At 50.2% G+C, this 18,534-nt stretch overlaps 6 protein-coding genes across 6 annotated transcripts; 3 read left to right on the top strand and 3 right to left on the bottom strand.

Annotated features, from left to right (window-relative positions):
* Positions 1-19: 19 nt before the first annotated feature.
* Positions 20-2,278, top strand: CI109_106850 (uncharacterized protein; the record flags this gene model as incomplete). Its single annotated transcript, XM_032002085.1, has 2 exons — positions 20-543; positions 613-2,278. 2 exons carry the CDS (start codon positions 20-22, stop codon positions 2,276-2,278), a joined length of 2,190 nt encoding a protein of 729 aa, XP_031863642.1.
* A 311-nt stretch (positions 2,279-2,589) lies between these two features.
* Positions 2,590-6,573, bottom strand: CI109_106849 (uncharacterized protein; the record flags this gene model as incomplete). The annotated part of the gene is made up of 19 exons (XM_032002086.1): positions 2,590-3,016; positions 3,080-3,144; positions 3,269-3,525; positions 3,606-3,713; positions 3,782-3,847; positions 3,930-4,071; positions 4,133-4,214; positions 4,278-4,376; positions 4,463-4,636; positions 4,701-4,918; positions 4,975-5,082; positions 5,150-5,227; positions 5,291-5,382; positions 5,447-5,561; positions 5,620-5,772; positions 5,857-6,062; positions 6,130-6,294; positions 6,354-6,379; positions 6,443-6,573. 19 exons carry the CDS (start codon positions 6,571-6,573, stop codon positions 2,590-2,592), a joined length of 2,712 nt encoding a protein of 903 aa, XP_031863643.1.
* Positions 6,574-7,258: 685 nt separating this feature from the next.
* Positions 7,259-11,038, top strand: CI109_106848 (uncharacterized protein; the record flags this gene model as incomplete). The annotated part of the gene is made up of 9 exons (XM_032002087.1): positions 7,259-7,296; positions 7,385-7,707; positions 8,273-8,426; positions 8,490-9,216; positions 9,287-9,380; positions 9,437-9,550; positions 9,609-10,213; positions 10,282-10,384; positions 10,455-11,038. The coding sequence occupies 9 exons, from the start codon at positions 7,259-7,261 to the stop codon at positions 11,036-11,038; spliced, it is 2,742 nt and encodes a 913-aa protein (XP_031863644.1).
* Positions 11,039-11,731: 693 nt separating this feature from the next.
* CI109_106847 (uncharacterized protein) lies at positions 11,732-12,887 on the bottom strand (the record flags this gene model as incomplete). Its single annotated transcript, XM_032002088.1, has 2 exons — positions 11,732-12,085; positions 12,204-12,887. 2 exons carry the CDS (start codon positions 12,885-12,887, stop codon positions 11,732-11,734), a joined length of 1,038 nt encoding a protein of 345 aa, XP_031863645.1.
* A 350-nt stretch (positions 12,888-13,237) lies between these two features.
* CI109_106846 (uncharacterized protein) lies at positions 13,238-16,043 on the top strand (the record flags this gene model as incomplete). The annotated part of the gene is made up of 8 exons (XM_032002089.2): positions 13,238-13,261; positions 13,409-13,839; positions 13,908-14,078; positions 14,142-14,302; positions 14,375-14,580; positions 14,648-14,861; positions 14,932-15,125; positions 15,189-16,043. The coding sequence occupies 8 exons, from the start codon at positions 13,238-13,240 to the stop codon at positions 16,041-16,043; spliced, it is 2,256 nt and encodes a 751-aa protein (XP_031863646.2).
* Positions 16,044-16,438: 395 nt separating this feature from the next.
* CI109_106845 (60S ribosomal protein uL3) lies at positions 16,439-18,058 on the bottom strand (the record flags this gene model as incomplete). The annotated part of the gene is made up of 6 exons (XM_032002090.1): positions 16,439-16,883; positions 16,944-17,312; positions 17,382-17,544; positions 17,614-17,707; positions 17,859-17,911; positions 18,010-18,058. 6 exons carry the CDS (start codon positions 18,056-18,058, stop codon positions 16,439-16,441), a joined length of 1,173 nt encoding a protein of 390 aa, XP_031863647.1.
* Positions 18,059-18,534: the final 476 nt, after the last annotated feature.

The raw sequence follows: 18,534 nt of genomic DNA, 5'->3' as shown, positions 1-18,534 counted from the left end.
CCACCCTAACATTACAACAATGTCGTTCTACTCCAACTACCCATACCTCTTCCAACCTGTCGCCACCCAGCGACGAGCATCTCCTGCTCCCTTCGTTCCTCACGCTCACGCAGCTGGTTACTCCCCCGCTGACGTGTTCGGCGCTCCTCGTTACAACCCATTTGTCGGCGTCGACCACCACGCCACTTACCCATCGACGACGCTCGAAGAGGAAGAACGTGCAGCTCTAGCACACCTTCAATCGATCCAACGACGACGACAAGAGGCCGAAGCTGCTGCTGCACACGAAGCGGCACTTCGAGCTCGTGCTCAAGCTCAAGCTGAGCGAGAAGCCGTTCTCCGAGCGGAACTCGCTCGTCTCGAATACGAGCAACAGTTGCGACAACGCCGAGAGGCAGAGGCCGAACAACGACGACGACAGTACGTCGAAGCAATCGAGAGCAGGAAGAGAGAGTATCTCCAGGAAGTAGAGAGGAGACGAAGGGCTTATCTCGAAGCCGTGGAGAGGAAGAAACAAGCTTGCGCGGCCAAGTGTCAGAGGAGGTTGGTAGCGCCTTCTCATTCTGACACGTGTTGTCGGGCTAAAGCTGATATTGATACCGATAATAATAGGGTCGCACAAGCACAAGCTGCTGCTACCGCTGCTCGAGCCGCTGCATCCTCTCAACGACCTGTTCAGAGGACCGACACCAACCCCAACACCGACTTCGAAGGCATCAACAACATCCTTGGTCAACTCTTCGGTTTCAACCTCGTCCCTGAGTCCTCTGTGTCCGAGCCCAAGCCCGAAGCCAAGTCTCAACCTCAGGCTGAAGCCGCTCCGACTCCCGCCCCTGCTCCCCAGCCCACCACTCAACAGCAAGAGCAGCCTGCCAGCACCACCGAGACGCAGCAGGAGTCTACCGAGTCTGGCTCCGCTTTCCCCGAGGAGATCAACGACCTCCTTTCTCAGTTCCTCGGCCTGCGAGTTGACCCAATCTCCGAAGGCGAGTCATCGACCGCTGCTTCTTCCTCCACCGAGCGACCCAAGACCAACGGCGTCCCTGAGGGTTTGAACCAGTTCCTTTCTCAATTCGGACTCGTTTTTGAGCCTGAGGAGGAACAACCGGCACCTGCTAGCGAATCGACATCTACCGACAAACCAGCCGAGTCTGCTCCCGCTGTTGAAGAGTCTGCTACTCCTGCTCCCGTTGCCGCCAGGCCTCCTTCTCCTGGCCCTGTCCAGCCTACCACCGAGACCACTCCCGCAGATCAGAAGAAGGAAGTACCGCCTTTCACGTCTCTCCTCGAGCAGTTCACCGACATCAATCCCTTCGTTCGTGACATCCTGGGCAACCTCGAGCACGCATTCATCGAGGAGAAGAGACGAAACCAAGGCGAGCAGACGAACTGTGAAGGCGCTTGCGAGCAGCAATGCGCGCGTGCTTGTGAGAAGAAGTGCGCGAGGAAGACCAAGGGCAAGGGCGTTGCCGAGGGTGAGAAGAACGATCTTCCCCGTGCTGCGCCTGCCCCTCAGGTGAACAACACTACAGCCGAGACCTCCCCCGAGTCCGGAGTTGATACGCCTAACTCGACTGCCTCACTTTCGACTCTCGATTCCATCGAACAGCAACTCGCGGCTCTCCGATCTCAGTTCACTTTCCCTAACAACCTGTCTTTCGCTCACACCACACCGGGATCTACTCCCCCTCCTCTTCTCTTCAACCGAACAAACTCGCCTTACCACGCTCAGACCAACGCACTTCTCCAGCTCCTCCTTCAAGCTGACGGAGTGACATCGGGCGGCGACAAGGAAGTCCGAAAGAGGAGAAAGGAAGTAGTCCGACAGGTCGAGCAGGAGATTGAGGATCTCGAGAAACGACGAGATGGTGTCTGGGAAGAAGTGAAGGAGCGAAGGGAGCGAGGTGAAGAGAGCGAGCCTGAGGACGATCGCAGGTCTTGGAGCGATAGCTCGAGTGCTTCTTCTGTCGGTGATCACGAAGAGAAGCGAGACGACGATATCGAGCATGTCGAGGAAGTTGACTCAAACACCAACACCAACGAAGAATCTGAGTCGTATGCCGATGTCGCCAAGTCTGCAGTCGACGAAGAGGCCGTTCCTACTCCTGTAGTCGAAGTACCAACTGAGTCCACCGAGACTGGGACTGGAGGCTATCAAGTCGAAGAGACCAAGCCCGCCGAGGCTGAAGTCAAGCATGTAGATCACTCTGCTCGAGTCGAAGATGGGGACGAGGATGAGAAGAAGAATGAGAAGGAAGAAGGTTATGAGATGATTTAGATTCACTTTCGACTCTGTTTCTTTCGCATTTGTAGATAACGTTCAAGGCATTCGTGTAATTAGTCAAGATCATTCCAAACATAATAGCAAATATACAAAAACATTGTAGCGTAGTGTTGATACATGGTATGATATATGAATCGAATGTACATGTGAAGCAGGCGGTTTTGCAATGTAAACAGAGCGAAGACTGTGAAGGCAAGTGAAGTGAACGGTTGAGCATGTATATCCTGTCTGAGCAGTAACAGTCCAATCCTCCGCTACCTACCCAAATATGACAAGATGCATCCCCTTATATATCGATTCCTAATCTAATTGTTCGTCCTATCCTCGTTCAGCTCGTACTCAAACACTTCTCTTCCTCTCCCTCCACCACCTCCGCCTGTGAACCCCCTCCAGCCTTGTAATCCCACGTTCCAGAATCTGTTGACTCCACTTCGTGCCCAAGCTAGACCTTCTTCAAGAGCGATTTCCAATCCATGTCCACCTTGATCCGCTTCAACAGCTTCCCAACTCGTTTCCCATCCATTTGAATCCACTCGACTGTGTCCGAGATCATTCCCATTAACACCGGCGGAAGCGGAGGTAGGAAGACCGGAGTTGGGGATGGAATGGGAGTTGTTTGATGTTGATCGGAGATGTTTTTGATGTTCCGAAACTACTTCGTGACGTAGTACATCTTTCACAGTCACCAACCCTACGAGTTGACCTTGGTTCGCAACAAGAATGACACGAGGGCTATGTGACAATACAGTTAGCTTAGGATTTTGTTTTTCACCGTTTTACCAGCTGAAGACTCACCCCATTCGTCTGAAGAGCTGCATGACGATTTCCAAGGGCATCTTTGGACTGACCGTGAGAGGTGTCTAAGCGATTGAAGTTTGTCAGCAATTTCCATCAATCTTAACAAGCCCCTCCCCTTCCTCTTGTAACATCGTCCTCTCACGCTTCCGTCACAGTAGGTCCACGACCACCACGCTCCCCACTCACCTCATCCACATATTGTCCGAAATCAACCTCCTCAACCTCCACTCCGCTCTCCCTTCTCATTGAAGGCGACATCGGCGGTCTCGAGACACTCCCCGTCCTCTTTGTTCCAGTTCCAGGGAAAACGATATCAGGTCTCTGTAAGAATTTATCCGAAGCGTTCCCGCTTGACACTCCATCGTCGAGACCAGGTAGAGGAGTGATGGCTTGAAAGGTGCAAATTGCATTTGGGGAAAGATTTCGCGTCCGTCGTGCTTTCTCTATAGGGTGAGGGCGACGAGTCGAGGTCAGCAAGTTGCGGCTCAGAGGAGACAAGTATGTGTCTCAGCAGACTGCTCACCTAACGCATATCGGAGCTCATGCTTTCGGACAAATCCAATGATGGTACGATCCTCTTCGCTCTTCACTACGGGGAACCCTTGGAAGTTTGTACTTTGTACGATCTCCGCTATAAGTACGCACATGTCAGCGTCGATTACAACTTCACACAAATAGACGAAAGATCTGGCAGCTCACCGATATGTTGTAGTGGCACACCTGTCGCTTCCATTATGATGATGTCCTTCTTCATGACGTTCGCGACTGCAATCGAAGATACGTCAATTGCTGCAACGTTTCTCGTTCACGCGGGTCTTCCAAGCGGAAGCTCAGAGATGGCACTTACTTGGTTCGATAAAAGCATGGTCCGTCGCGTCCTCCTTGTCTTCTTTTTCCAAGAACGGATAACCATTGAGACGGATCATTTGGTCGGCGATACCACCTCCCCCAAATTGGTCGCTAACAGCTTTCGTCACGAGCAGAACGATCTATAGATGATGATTGTTAGCTTGATTCGAGTTCGGAGCCAGACATATGAGGGCCGCTCACCATGGTCGGTAAGATGTATGTCAAAGCACCAGTCAACTCGAACATAATGACGACAACTGTTACTGTAATCCGAGTGACACCGCTGCGATTTTGGGTCATCAGATCTGCGTCACGATGTAAAGTAGGCAGATTGAGGGGAGCTTACCCGAGAGCAGCAGCTGCACCGAGGAAGGCATAAGTTCCAGGTGTTATACACGGTGCGTCAGGAGCACATGTCGCGAACCAAGGTGCTTCGGGGTAAGACCTACGGGACAAAGTCACGGGTCAGCTCTGTCCACTTCTTGTTGGGGAGCCCAACGACTCTGAATTTGTCATTCGACGACCACTCACGTATGCAAGGCTTTAACCAAGATTCCAATCATACGGCCAAAGGTCGCTCCGACTGCCATAGAAGGAATGAAGATACCCGCTGGGACTTTACAGCCATACGAAACGACGATCAAGCCGGTTCGAACGATGGTCGCCAGTAGAAGGGAGTTCACCATACGCCACTGCGCAGAGGTCCTAAACGGAGAGACAGAGATATGAGCTTGGCCATTATCAATGCAGTCGGAGACTGAAAGCTCACTGGCATAACCCCTTATGGTCCCCTCCGCCCTCACATTCTCTGAATAGGAGCGACAGACTCTCGGTCATATCGATCCTCAAGAAACGATTGAGATATCCCACCGTTGCCGTTATTGTTGCAAGCACGACGGCCTCGGCGACACCATGCGAACTCAGATGTTTCCGACGGAAAGCAGCGACCTGAAGGTTGAACTTGATGACGAACGCGCCATAGAGACCCTGATGACAACAGCATGAGCTTGAGCCTTTGCAGAATCAAGAAGGGGAGAGCTTACGCCGAAAATTCCAATCAGAACATATGCTGGTATTTCAAAGTAATGCCAATCCCGGTCGTATGCAACCTGGAATAAAACGAGTTTGCCTGTTCGGAATGGATCCATCGACTACCCAGGGTGTTTCGTGTCAGTGTTTGGTGTAGCTGTTTGGGAAGGTCAGGACAATACGACCTACCGAGAGAGTGAATGTGGCGACCAGCGCACAGACGAAGCTTCTCCACATTGTCCGATTCGAGAAGGTTTGGTTCATTTCCTGGGAACAGAAACAGATGTCAGATCTCTCGATACTGAGCCGTGAGAGAAAGACACAACGCACCTCTATCGAGAATAGCACACCTCCGATAGGAGAACCGAAAGCCACCGCAACACCGGCAGCACTTGCCGCAGTGACTATCTCCCGCATCTTGACTACAGTCGTGAATTTGTTAGAGTGAGCAATATGGCGCTTTCAAAGGACCTTGGCTAGACTTACGATGACTCCGATCATACCGACTGAACATCCTAGCCACTACATTTCCTATACTACACGCAACGTGGACTGACGGTCCTTCCTTTCCAACTGACAGACCTGACGCAATAGCGAGGGGCTGAGCAGACGACATCAGCTGCCTCTTTTCTTCGATATGTCAGAGTAGAATAACGTACCAGTGTCAACCCTTTGATGAGGAACGTTTCTACACTCAAGAACCCCTTGATGATAAAGCCTCCCAAAATGCACTTGATCTCCGAGATACCTGATCCAGCAGCGTAGGGTGCGAAACATCGAACGAGATATGCCGCCGAAAACGAGAACATTGCCTGCCCACGCAATCTTCAGCTGGATCACTTTCGCAAGACCAGACAGCAAGAGCAAACGAAAGGAAACGGTAGGGCATAACTCACCGCAAACAGAATATAGGCGATCCAACGGAACGGTTCTACACCTCCCCAATTTCTCCATTCTGTACATCCTTCTCCTTCATCTGCAATTTCCAGACAACAGAATTTCTGCGATAACCACCATCCAGTCGTACAATATCCCATCTTGATGTCTGACAACCAAGCCGTGATAATAGAGATAAGCCCGGCGCTGATACCAATCAGTATACCTATCGAATTGCCGATCAGCTTGTCTGTCTCCTCCGTTGCGGTGATAAGAAGAGAACGTTTGCTCACCGACAAGTGTGATGACCACCCAACTTTCACCTTCTTCTAAACCACGCCGTAACATTCGCCAGACATATCCGAACACGCCGTCCACTTGATCTAATCGCGCCACTAGTGGATTTGTAGGCGCCTTGGAATGTTCTGTCCGTTCATGTAACGAGTCTTGGATCCAGTCTACGAGTTCCTCACTTCAGCTTGGATCTCATTTAGTTGCCAGCTGACGACCGACTCACCAACTGTACTGAAATCCTCATATCGTCTATGTCAAATTGCGTTAGCTACCTGGCTCTCCCTAGGGAAGTTGTGACATGGCTTAACGCACCTTATCAGATCCCTCTCTTCGTCTTCATCAAGGCCTTCCTCCCCTCTTGGCAATACATCTTGCTGACTCGGGGGTAGTAACCCGTTCGCTTCCGGATCGTCTCGTTCGTCAGAATGTGGAGGGTATGACATGACTATTGTGAGATCATGCTCCTCGGACTATCTAACAAGGTGCAATGCAGCCGTGTGTGAGGGACGGTTTGTACTGAGGCTTATGTCGGGTATGTGATTGGTGACGGGTATCTGATTCTTGTACGAGGTCGATCTATCAATTGTTATTGTTTCAGCAGTATCGACCCGCCGGAAATGTTAACCAAGATAGCACGAACGCGTGCGAAGTCGATCAGCGCCACGTGGTCGAACAGGGCTGATTAGGCGTGCAAGAGAACGCAGAAACAATTCCGGTAATTGAGGATTTTATCCCACCCCCCCGGCACTTGCGCTACCTCACCGCATCATTCAAATCCTGCTTACTTCCTGTTACCAAACTTGTTCATTCAACTACGATATCCCGCTTTCACTAATTACATCTATTCGTTTCGTCTGTTATCTTCTCATCGATACGTAGGGTCTGCCCTTCCTCCACAACGCCCCCCGTCTCTGTTCATCGTTGTGTCAAAAGCAGCAGATAGTAGTGAGATCCGACGCCGTAGAGCAATGTGTACTAGTCAATAAATAGGCAGTTTGTCATCATATCCGCTTTCATTTACAGAACCGCTCAATACACCAGAAGACAGTCCGCGACTAAACAAGACTATTTCAGATCTTTCTGTGTTTGTTTCGTTCTGGCCTTTATCTATAGGATCGTATCAGCCAGATGGAGACCTGGCCTTGGGACCACCTAAGTAGATATTGGTACGTACTTCTCCCTCCCCCTTTCAATCGCACACACGTCAGCACTTAGCTCACCATCGTATCCTTTTGATCTGCTTTCTTCTCGCAGTGTCAATCCAAATCACAGAGCTTGGGTCGAATCACAACTTCGCCAACATCCTATCCCGGCTGGACAATCGCCAGAGGACTGGTTGTTGGTCCGGTCATTGATATCGGAGGGGAAGACGGAAGCAGAGGCCCGTGCTATGGCGTTTGGGGGCCAAGGCCAAGGCCAACAGAGTCAAAGTCAGGGAGGAGCTGCTTTTGTAAGCCAAGGATATCCTGTGGTGCAACAACCGCAACAACAGCCTCGGCCTCCTACTACTCAACGGCAATCTTCAAACCCAAGCTATAATGGAGGGTTCCCAACTGCTAATGGATCTTACAGCAACGGTAAGTGGAAAAAGCGCTTTATTGATCGTTACTGGCGCACCGTGTCATTGCTGTGGAGGGAAGAGATAGAACCGCAATTCGCACAAACACAATCACGAATACGCCAACGCTGGTGGGATGAATGGATATTGATTGATCTTGATCGCTATGAGCATTTGTTCTATGTACATGATCTCCATTTCCTTTTCGAACGAGCTCGAGCTCGAGCTCAATAGATCGTTGCCAAATCCTCTGGCTCTGCGTCGTTGAGTACTGAAAAGTCAGCGCTGGCCTTTCCACGACACCCCTTCCATTCACCTCGTCTGGTGTGATACCAGTACCAACGCGGAGACTAGCAGACAAGTCGTCACACACCTGTCGAGCGGAACCTATCTGGCGATGGCATCCCACGTTGATTGGCTACAGGCGGAGAGCGTGGCGCATCTCCGCTACCGTTTTATCACGTGATTTGTGTCGAGTCCTTGTGGCGGGGTGTTGCGTCTTGTGTTCGTGGCAGTAGCTAGTGGCGGGTGTGGGTGGAAATGCATATGGTTTTCGTTGCTGATCATGTCAATCCACATATTAGGACAACCATACGGCTCTTCGTCATCACAACAACCCCCGTATGGGTTCGTGTCGCTGCAGGAAATCGCCCCTCAAGCACGAAAATCGCCGGTGTATTCAAGCCCGCATCAAATCCCCAGTCAAAGCCTGCCATTTTACGGCGCGAGCACGACCAAGTGAGTGGTACCTGATACAGACGGCAGAGTGTAGCTAATGTCTCGATTCTTCCCGTCGTGTAGCGGTCCGAACGCATTGGCTGGACCGTCATCCGGCATAAGCAACCATCAACATGTGAATCAACCTTTGACACTCAGCTCTTCTCGTCCTTCGCCTGTTATCACAGACGCTCCAAGCGCCACTCCACCTCCAAGATCCGACTCCCCCTTCTCCCTATATCCGCCTGGGTCTGCATCTTCGACTTCTTCACCGATTCAAGCGGTGCCGCTCAGTGTACATGCTGCTCCCGGAGCAAAGAGACCGATCAGTCCGCTTCCTCCTAGTCGTAACATCAAGTCGGCTACTTCGTCAGCACAACCGAATCGGAAGAGCAAGAAAAACTCTTCCTCCATTGATCCTCCTTCGCCACCTCTTGGCGGAAGCACAGCAGGCCTCGCAAACGGTAATGACAAGGGCAAATCGAAGATGGACTCCTCGGCTCCTACATCGACAATGACAATGCCAATAATTCGACCATTGTTGATTCCCGAAGCGTTGGCTGCAAAACCTGTTCGACTCTTCAAGTATCTCCGATCTAAGACATCGAAAGGTCAAGATGTACCCCCAGATTTCATCCCGGACCCAAGCGAACTCCAAGAGATTGCTGAACAGCTGCGCGATTGTGCATCCCTGGAGTACCTGAGGGCGATGGGAGACGATATTCGATATTGCGAAGTGTGGGAAGTATGGCTGAGAGCTTTTATCAAGAATCCGGAGAAATGGGACAGAGCCATCGCTCCGGTCTTACATGTGAGTTTTCACTTGTTGATCGTTGGACCCGTAATGCGTACCCTTCAAGCTGACAGACCTTGTTGCACAGGTACTTGCCAAAACCGACATGCCTGTGGATTACATTGTCGAACTGAGACTCGGAAAGCTTGCAAAGAAAGTCTCTGAACTTGCCCGAGATAGGAGTAGGTGGCCTGCACTGACTCGTACAGAGTATTTCCTGACATCAAACGCGTTGTAGATCTCAAAAACAAGTATGCTATTCAGAGTGCATTCACAAAGTATAATACGTATCTCGTAGATGTACTTTTGCCGGGTGGTAGGAAGAGCGAAGAAGCGATTGCGGAGGAAGCTGGTAAGCATACTTTTGATGCCTAGGATCCATTACCCATACTAATCATCGGCCATCGCAGAGAACAAAAAGAGGAAGATTGACGAGGTTGTCAAGGAAGAACGAAAGTCCAATGTAGACACCACCAGTAAACCTGGACCTTCCAAAGTGCCAGCCGTCACTGGACCAGGCGCAACTCGACCGCCCATCAAGTCCACCACTGGGGTCTCTAACAATGCCGGATCATCGAAAGTACCTGCAAAGCCTTCGAGTACAGATATGTCCTTCTTCGGATCCGCTCCAGCTTCTTCTTCCACGTCCACTAAGCCGCGAACGAATTTACCTCCAATCAAGAAACTCGATCGTCCGCCTTCAACGACCCCGACGCCTGCCCCATCTGCGACTTCGAGTCTTCTCTCTGCGACTTTGAAAGCGTTAGGAAGCAGAGGTCTAACAGCAAACGTGAATGCCACTCCCGAACCTTCAGCTTCCAACACTCTGGAGTCCAAGAATCAGAAAGAGGAAACGAAACCTCCGCGATATAATGCCAAGGGCAAACTCATCAATAGCGTAAGATTCAGAGATCTGGTGAAGGAGGAACAAGGTGGTGGGAATCTGGAAGATGTTAAGCTGTTCAAGGAAGAGCCATGGGAGATGGAGATGCCTTTCTGGAAGATCCAGACGGAGGTAAGCTGGCATATCTTGTAGTTTAACTGCAATTCGGACATACGCTGATTTGGTATCGGTTCTTGCAGGAGGACGTGCATGGTCTTAGTGCACATCAGTTGGATCAAGCGGAAGGTGCTGTTCTCGCTGCTCAGAGGGACCATGCTGTGATAGACTGGTATGAGCCGATTCGTGAGTCTGACTAAACCCTTATTTAACCTTGACTCCTGTGAGCTGACTAGCATGCCTTGTGTCCACACAGCTTATGTCGAAGATAAACCGGACTATCCACCAATCACACCCGAAGTCGAAGCGCAAAACGCAAGAGAAAGAGGAATCCTGGCTGTCTCTTATCCTCCTGGTATACCGATCCCTGACCCTTCCGAGACCGATGTCCGCGTTATCGAGCCTACCGCTTTCGGTCTACGAATGATGACGCCCTTGAACGGGATGGATAAGCTACGATATCATTTCCCAAACCATCGACAAGTCCAAGCTTCTTCAGCGTACAGCGCTCCACTACCTCCCTCTGTACAAGGCGATCAATCGACTGTCAGCGTCTCGGACTTGCTCAACAAGTTGACGGGAGTATTACCCACACCTTCGACAACGGCATACAACTATGTCCCACCCACCTCGCACACCCCGTCATATGGTCAAGGAGGATGGGGCCAATCAACGACCCCTGCCTATGGCAGTGGTGTAAGCGGAGGAGAGCAAAGACCACCTTGGGGAGGAAACGACAACTATGCGAGGAATTATGGAGAGTCGCATGTCCCCGCCAATAGACCTCAGGATAGAGATAGGTCAAGACCTATCTGCAAGTTCTGGCCGAGAGGAGAGTGAGTACGATCCATCGTTCATATAAAGAAGTGGATGCTGATCAATCGTTTGGCTGGTCCAGTTGTAAGCACGGTGAAACGTGTCGTAATCGACATGTATAATCAAGACTTAAGGATCGCACCGCCCAAACTCTCAACCCTTTCGTAACTTGCATTGAGCTTAACCGCAAAGATACGCATCAAGCTACAAACGTCTCCGTTCGGTTGGTTGTTCTACGCACTGGCTTCGTAAAACTACGATAAGAAACGATACTATAGGATCTTGTGTACTCTAGATGATGTTTACGAATAGTGAAGATGAAACTGAAGAATGTATTTCATGACATCTGCGACAATGATTTTCGTGCTTGACCTTGGTCCAACGACACCCACATTGCTGAGCGGACGTGACGGTCACTGACAAGCATGAACGGTTGGAATTTAGTAGAAGCCGAGCGATGCGACTCCTCGTACAGGGACGCTTTACTTTCATATGCATGATACATGACACGAGATACAAGTACGATTACAAATTGTGGAAGGACGAACGGGTACAAGGACTGACCAAGTCAGAATGGTATCTCAATCGAGTGAGACGTGAATCTACAAAATACTTCTAATCCACCCTTCTAGCTTTCTTCCACTCTGATTTCGACATGCTCCCACCAGCCTATTCCACTTTCCAGCTCGTCATCTCGCCTCATGCTCAGACTCAAGCTCAATAATCGCTCCCTCCTTCTCCCAACCTTCTCCTCCTGACAACCTCCAACTCCCCTAACAGTCTATTCGTCTCTTCATACCGCCTCTTCACTTCATCTTCAACCTCAACCTCATCTTCCAGAACTTCCATCATATCATCGCCCCCTCTCTCGTCGGTCATACCGTCCGATTGGGGATGGGCATGTGCGTGAGCGTGGACGTGAGGATTGAAGGGCGACGAATCGGGATATGTGTATTGACGATATGGATGGGGGGAAGTGAGTGTCGGTGTGGAATATACAGTCTGAGTAGATTGGGAAGAATCGGTCGATTGAGAGTATGTAGGAGGTTGAGTATTGAGTCGAGCGAGGTGCTACATCGGTCAAAGGGGATTGCGTTAGCCACCACCACCACCACAAGATTTGTAAGGAAAGAAAGAAATGTCTTCTCCTGGACACATGTAAACAAGACTGAAATGGGTCACAACGTACCAGACTATGCAGGAGTGAATTCTGCGCCGCGTACTCTTCACCCCACTCTCTTCTCATCTCCTCATGATCCATTGTCCACTCATCTCCACCTGACGAAGGACCACCTTTATCCCGAAACGGCGATGATGAAGGTGGGAGATTCCGGATCGGCGACGAAGACATCTGTCCTCCTCCATGATGGGTGTACGGATCAGGCTGAGAATACGCTTGACGATGAGGGATAGGCGAAGGATAAGGATATGGTGATGGCGAAGGTGTGGGTTGCGATCCAGATCCAGATCCAGATCTATAAGTCGCATGGTGCTGTTGTGTCGCAGTTGGGGCGGAAGCAGAGACCGGAGCATTGAGTCTTTCCCATTGTCTTGCACGTCGTCGTTCTATACCTGCCATCGCTCTTCTCTGAGCTGCTGCACTACTCTCCCCACTCCCATTCGGAGGGTGATCATCGCCCTCATCGCCATGATGTGAGGCGAAATAATCATGATGGTCGTGTGATTGACCGGGAGAAAGGAGGAATGGTGATTGTTCAGTTGTCTGATTGTGTACGTCGGACCAATGCCTCTCGTCTCTTCTCCGTCGTTTCAGGATCATATCGAGCGGAGAGGCGAGATCATCTGCCTCAAAGGTTGTAGGAGGCGATGGTGACCGAGGTCGTTTCGGACCTCTTTGTGGTGGAGCGAGCATCTTGACAACTCAGTTGAGGGGGAGAGGGTGTTGCTTTGCTTAATCGCAGGGTTGCACTGTCACCGGGACGGCTCAAGACCAGCTTGCAGCGAAGGGGAAGAGCGAGGAAGGGAGGGGAGAAGGAAAGCGGTGTTGGCTGGAGGGGTGATAGTTGGTCCTTATGATGTAGATTCGGTCATTTCGCACAAGCTGAGCGAGCGAGAGAGGAAGAGAGCTGTCAAGTTGAGAGGGTAGATATGACAAGCTCTATTGAGCTGATGTTGTGTGTTCGACAAGGAAGTATCGTGTTATATACAGTGTTGTAGTAAGCGTTGATTGTTGAAATCAACACTGTAATACTCGCTCGTAACATGACGTGTGTCTCTGCGTTCTTTGTTATTTTGCCACTTTCAACTTTCGTTATCAAAAATCAATCAGTCAATCATTACACTCTCGATCATCCACAAAAGTCGCGGACCGGAGTTCATCGTACTGTAGCTTCAACAATAACAATAAGTCTAAGAAAGCCCTCTACGCCGTAGTTTGGGAGAACAGCAGTCGTCTTCGTGCTGCCCATCATGGCCTCTTCTCAAGCAGAGTTCCAAGACGGAGGAGCCGATTTCATCTCGTTCAACTTTTCACCTTCACCTCCACCCGCGACAGCAGAAGCAGGACCATCCAAACTTCCCCTATTACCACCACCTCCGGCGTCATCAGCACCGAACTTACCACCCAAACCTACTACCAGCAATAATGCGAAACGAAAAGCGGACGCAGTAGGAAATTCGACTAGCACGAGCAAAAAGAGTAAAACGGATAAGAAACAGAAAGGCAAACAGCAACAGCAACAGCAACAGCAAAATGGGGATGCTGGAGGTTTTAGGAATTTGAAAGAGGAACGAAGAGCTGCAGAGAGACATGCTCCATGGTCTGATCTAGTTGATTGGGAAAGATGTCGTGATCCAGCAGAGATGTGAGTCCGCTACATAACTCATCCATAGCAGAAGGGAAAGGAAGCTGATGTCAATCTCCGTCGATTAGGCTCAATGAGGAGATCAATGCATTCTATCGATATGTATCGCCTACAAAAGCAGAGTTTGAAGTTCGTCTCTTCGTCATTGAGATGATAACGAGGGCGATCGCAAAACTCTGGCCCGACGCAGAGGTCACGCCATTTGGTTCATGGCAAACACAGTTATATCTGCCTCAAGGGTGAGCTATCTCCGTCCGCCGAAGACGAGCGCTAGCTGACAGAGTTTGTCTTTGATGATGTAGCGATATCGATCTGGTAGTATCGCACAAACATTTCTCAGAAGCGAATAAGGCTCGATTACTTACGGAAATGGCGAAATCGATGCGTATGGCCAATATCACAAGTACTGTCGCTATCATTTCCAGAGCAAGAGTCCCCATCATCAAATTCGTGACCAACGAAGGTAGGTCGGCTGCCACCTTTGGTGCTTCCTTGCCCAGATGGATTAGCTGACATTTGGTATTTCTTGTGTTAGGAAAACTGAATGTGGACATCTCTCTCAATCAGGTCAACGGCATTTCAGCGGGAAAGATCATCAACCAGTATCTTGACGCTTTACCGGGCGCTCGACAGCTCATCCTCGTTGTCAAGTCGTTCTTAAGTCAAAGATCGATGAATGAGGTGTATTCTGGAGGTTTAGGCAGTTATTCGGTGATCTGTATGGTCATCTCTTTCCTCCAGGTATGTCGAACATACCGAGCTGTCCTCATTTATAATCCAGCTGCTGACTTGCTTTGCTGTTACACAGGTCCATCCCAAGTTACGGCGATCAGAGATGGACCCCGAGGAGAATCTCGGAACGTTGTTGGTCGAGTTCTTCGAGCTGTATGGGAGACATTTCAATTACCAAGAAGTGGGCTTGTCAATACGAAGAGGAGGTTTTTATTATCTCAAATCATCAAGGGGATGGTTACGCCCAAATCAGTCTTTCTTGCTCAGTATCGAAGATCCACAAGACCGAGGTGAGACAGCTGCCTTCTGGTACATATTGCGCCAACAATCAGCTGACGACCAATGGCACCTGTTACGCAGATAATGACATCTCTGGCGGTTCATTTGGTATTCGTCAGGTCAAAGCAACCCTTGCAGGTGCATACGAGCTTCTCCTCATGCGGTTGTTTGAGCGAGCCGAGCAATTGAGCGGGAAGGTTTCAGGACGAAAACCAAGAGATTTTGATCCTGACGAGATGAGCATCCTCACGGGTGTGATGGGGATCACCAAAGAGGTACGTTATGCGCTTTTGTCCTGCTCGTGTGTCTGCTTGAGCTGACCTCTCGCCGTGTCATAGACCTTGAAGCAGAGGACAGAACTCGAGCGATTACATGCGGAAGGCAAACTCCAGCGACTCCTTGGTATACCACTTGGCGTCGATCCCAAAGACCACGTTACCAACTATCGAGCTCCGCCTGACTTGTTCCTATCGAAAGAAAGACCTGCATCCGAACCTAAATCATCCCGTGCCGACGGACCAGCATCATCCCCACGTCGAGATACTCGATCACGTGGTGGTCGTGGTGGTGGTGTTCAAGCGATCATAGTGGATGATGATGAGTTGGAGGATGACGACGATTCAGACGATTCAATGAGCGATAGCGATTCGGATGATCTGTATCATCCTGACGAGGAGAGTTACATGAACGATATCTCCCTCGTCGAGAGTGGAGATGAAGAAGGCGAGATAGTCGAAGTTTTTCCAAATGGAAGAGGAAGATCGAACTTGTCTGTGGCAACGTCCAACGGGTCAGCCTTGGCAGCGAGAATAGCAGCGACGAGAAGATCGGACGGCGATGTTTCCGAAGATAGTATTGAGATCTTGGAAGAACCGCCAGAAGAGTCGAGATATGCTTTTGCATCAAAGACGAAGACCAAGAAGCCCAATACGAAAACGACTACGAATGGTTTGACAAAAGCAGCGATGGAGGATGAAGAGATCAGCTTGGACGATTCGGATTTGGATATTCTCACTTCGGACGACGAAGAGGAGAAGACCACGAAGACTCGTTCAGTTTCGGGTACAAGTAACGATGATAAGGATGGTCGATTGACTGGAAAGGAAAGAAGAGCGTTTTGGGCTGCCAAGGCCGGATTGGCTGGAGGTAGAGATGATTTTGATGATGATGCGGATTTCGTAGGATTGGATTGAGTATACTTTGAGAGTATAGGAGAGGTCTTTCGTCATTGTTCATAGAGTCGAGCATTGCTCATAGCATTCATTCGATCATGTATTTGACATTGCATATAATCATGTGTACCCAATCCAACCGGTGTTGCAGCAGTTCATTGCCCAGACGACGGAACGGACAGCTTTTTTCTAAACGTCACTGGAAATCTTGCACCATAGCCACCACGTCTGGGCACGCATCAGTACACTCAAGCGGATCTGCAACATTGCAAAACGCAAACGCAAAACCCAACGGTCACAATATGCATGCTACCGTTGTCATGATATTACAATAGGTCTCCTCCTTTCTACGATGAAAGAAACCCAACTGCTCCACCAACCAATCCCAATTCCAATTCCTCTGCCTAAATTTGAGTTTAAGCGGTGGACTTGATCTTGAGTTGACCCAAGAAAGCGTGCTTCTCGGCCGCATCCTGGAATCGACCGTGACCAAAGTTGGAAGAGGTGTCGATGAATTTGAGTTGGACCTTTTCGGTGTGAGCTCGAGAGGTGTGGGTTCGGAGAGCCTTTCGGAGGGTGACGATTCGCTTGACGGGACCGACACATGTACCCTTGATGAGGACAAAGTCGTTCTTGACGATACCGTATCGAACGAAACCACCCATGGGGGTGATGTCCTTCTTGGTAAGGTCAAAGTCGGTAGTACCGGAAGAACCGGAAGAACCGTTGGCGATTCGGTAGATCTTGTGGTTGATCGAAGTTCTAGAGTGGTAACCACGTTGACCGGCACGGGCGACGGAGAACATGACCTTGGAAGGATGCCAAGCACCGATACAAGCGACCTTTCGGAGACCTCGATGGCTAACATAGAGACACACATCAGCACAAGCGCTTGAATATGGATCAAGTAGGCGGACTCACGTCTTTCGGGGAAGTTTGGTAGTACCCCATCGAGCGGTAACACCCTCGTAACCGTGACCCTTGGTAACACCAATGATGTCGATACACTCATCCTGCTCGAAAACGGAACCGACCTCGACAGTCTTCTCGAAGTGAGACTTGGCGAAGTCGACCTTGTCGGCGACGGCACCACCGTTGACCTGGATCTCCATAAGGTGGGCCTTCTTTTGTTGAAGACCGGTCTTGGAGATTTGGGTGTGGGCGAGGACTCGAACGACGGTACAGTACTTCTTGATTCGCTCGAGTTCTCGAGTGATAGAAGCGCCGCTGTTCTCGGTGTGCTTGGAGGCGTATCGGGTGAAAGCCTTCTTCTTTGATCGGTACCAGTTCCTGATTGAGCGACATTGTATCAGCGAACCGTTCTTTTTTCCTTCGATTGCAGCAGCACTTCGCACTCACTTGTAGAACCTCCTCTTGACCTCGTCACTGAGGTGCTCAGCCCAAACGGTGGTCAAAGACCTCAAGCCTCGAGGAGTCTCGACGTAACCGACAACACCAACGACGACCAATGGGGGGGTCTCGATGACGGTAGCGGCCTCGACAACCTCCCTCTTGTGCATCTCTGTTGGAGAAGAGAGCGACATTTAGCATGTGCTCATGGCCGATCTTTCTCGAATCTTTGACAACTCACTAGATCCAGGTCGGTCAAGGTCTCGGACGACGTGAGTCATACCAGCCTTGTAACCCATCATGGCGGTGAGGTGGACGGGCTTCTTGGGGTCATCCTAAAAGCGAACGAAGAGTCAACATCATAATCCTTCCTGTCCAACTGTTCTCCCATCCATCCCTCCTTCCCCATTGCAGCTTCTCTCCTCTTCTCTCCGTTTCCCAGCGTTCCCTCCCCTTGACGAGATCCAATTCGAGAATCCAACTAACCTTGGGGAAAGCCTTGCATCGACCCCTGTGTCGGGCTGCCTTCTTCCTGGGAACTAATCATCGAGAACAAACCATCATTAGTATCATCCTAAATTTTTCACTGCTCCCTCCTTCTCCAACGATATGCTGAGGCTGAGAAGACGATACTCACGGAAAGCAAGCGAACCGGAACGAGGCTCTTCGTACTTTCGGTGAGACATTTTTGAAAGTGGTTGAAAAACTTGAAGGTTGAAAAAAGAAGAAGTCGTTGTTAATAAGACCAAAGAAGTGATGAAGTGTTGCCAGACTGCAACGACGAGAGAGAGCCAGAGTGTCACACTGTGAGAGTGGGAGCAAGCCAGACTGGTGCGTGAGCGTTGGGAGTGTCTGGGTGCAAGTGTTGAGAATTGGTACAGTGAAACTCTGAGCTCAGGGACTAGTCTCGCATAAGTGAGCCTGACACACGTGAAGCGATGTACCAGCGTGGCACAAATCGGATTTTAGAAAACTTATCGCCGACAACTACGAATTCGAGTGATTACCTTCGCCGCGTCGTTGCCTTTTGGTGTTCGCGATTACGATCGCGCAGTCGGACCATGTAACACTTTGTCCTATAGTGCTCGTACAGCAGAGTAGTCGCGCAGTTGCGGATGACACCTTACTCCACTAGTATTCTGCTTCCGCATGGCTACTCACT

The sequence above is a fragment of the Kwoniella shandongensis genome, chromosome 13, assembly GCF_008629635.2.
Source record: "Kwoniella shandongensis chromosome 13, complete sequence".
NCBI lineage: Eukaryota > Fungi > Basidiomycota > Tremellomycetes > Tremellales > Cryptococcaceae > Kwoniella > Kwoniella shandongensis.
The sequence above is the reverse complement of the archived record's forward strand: the minus strand, read 5'-3'. Positions and strand labels throughout refer to the sequence as shown.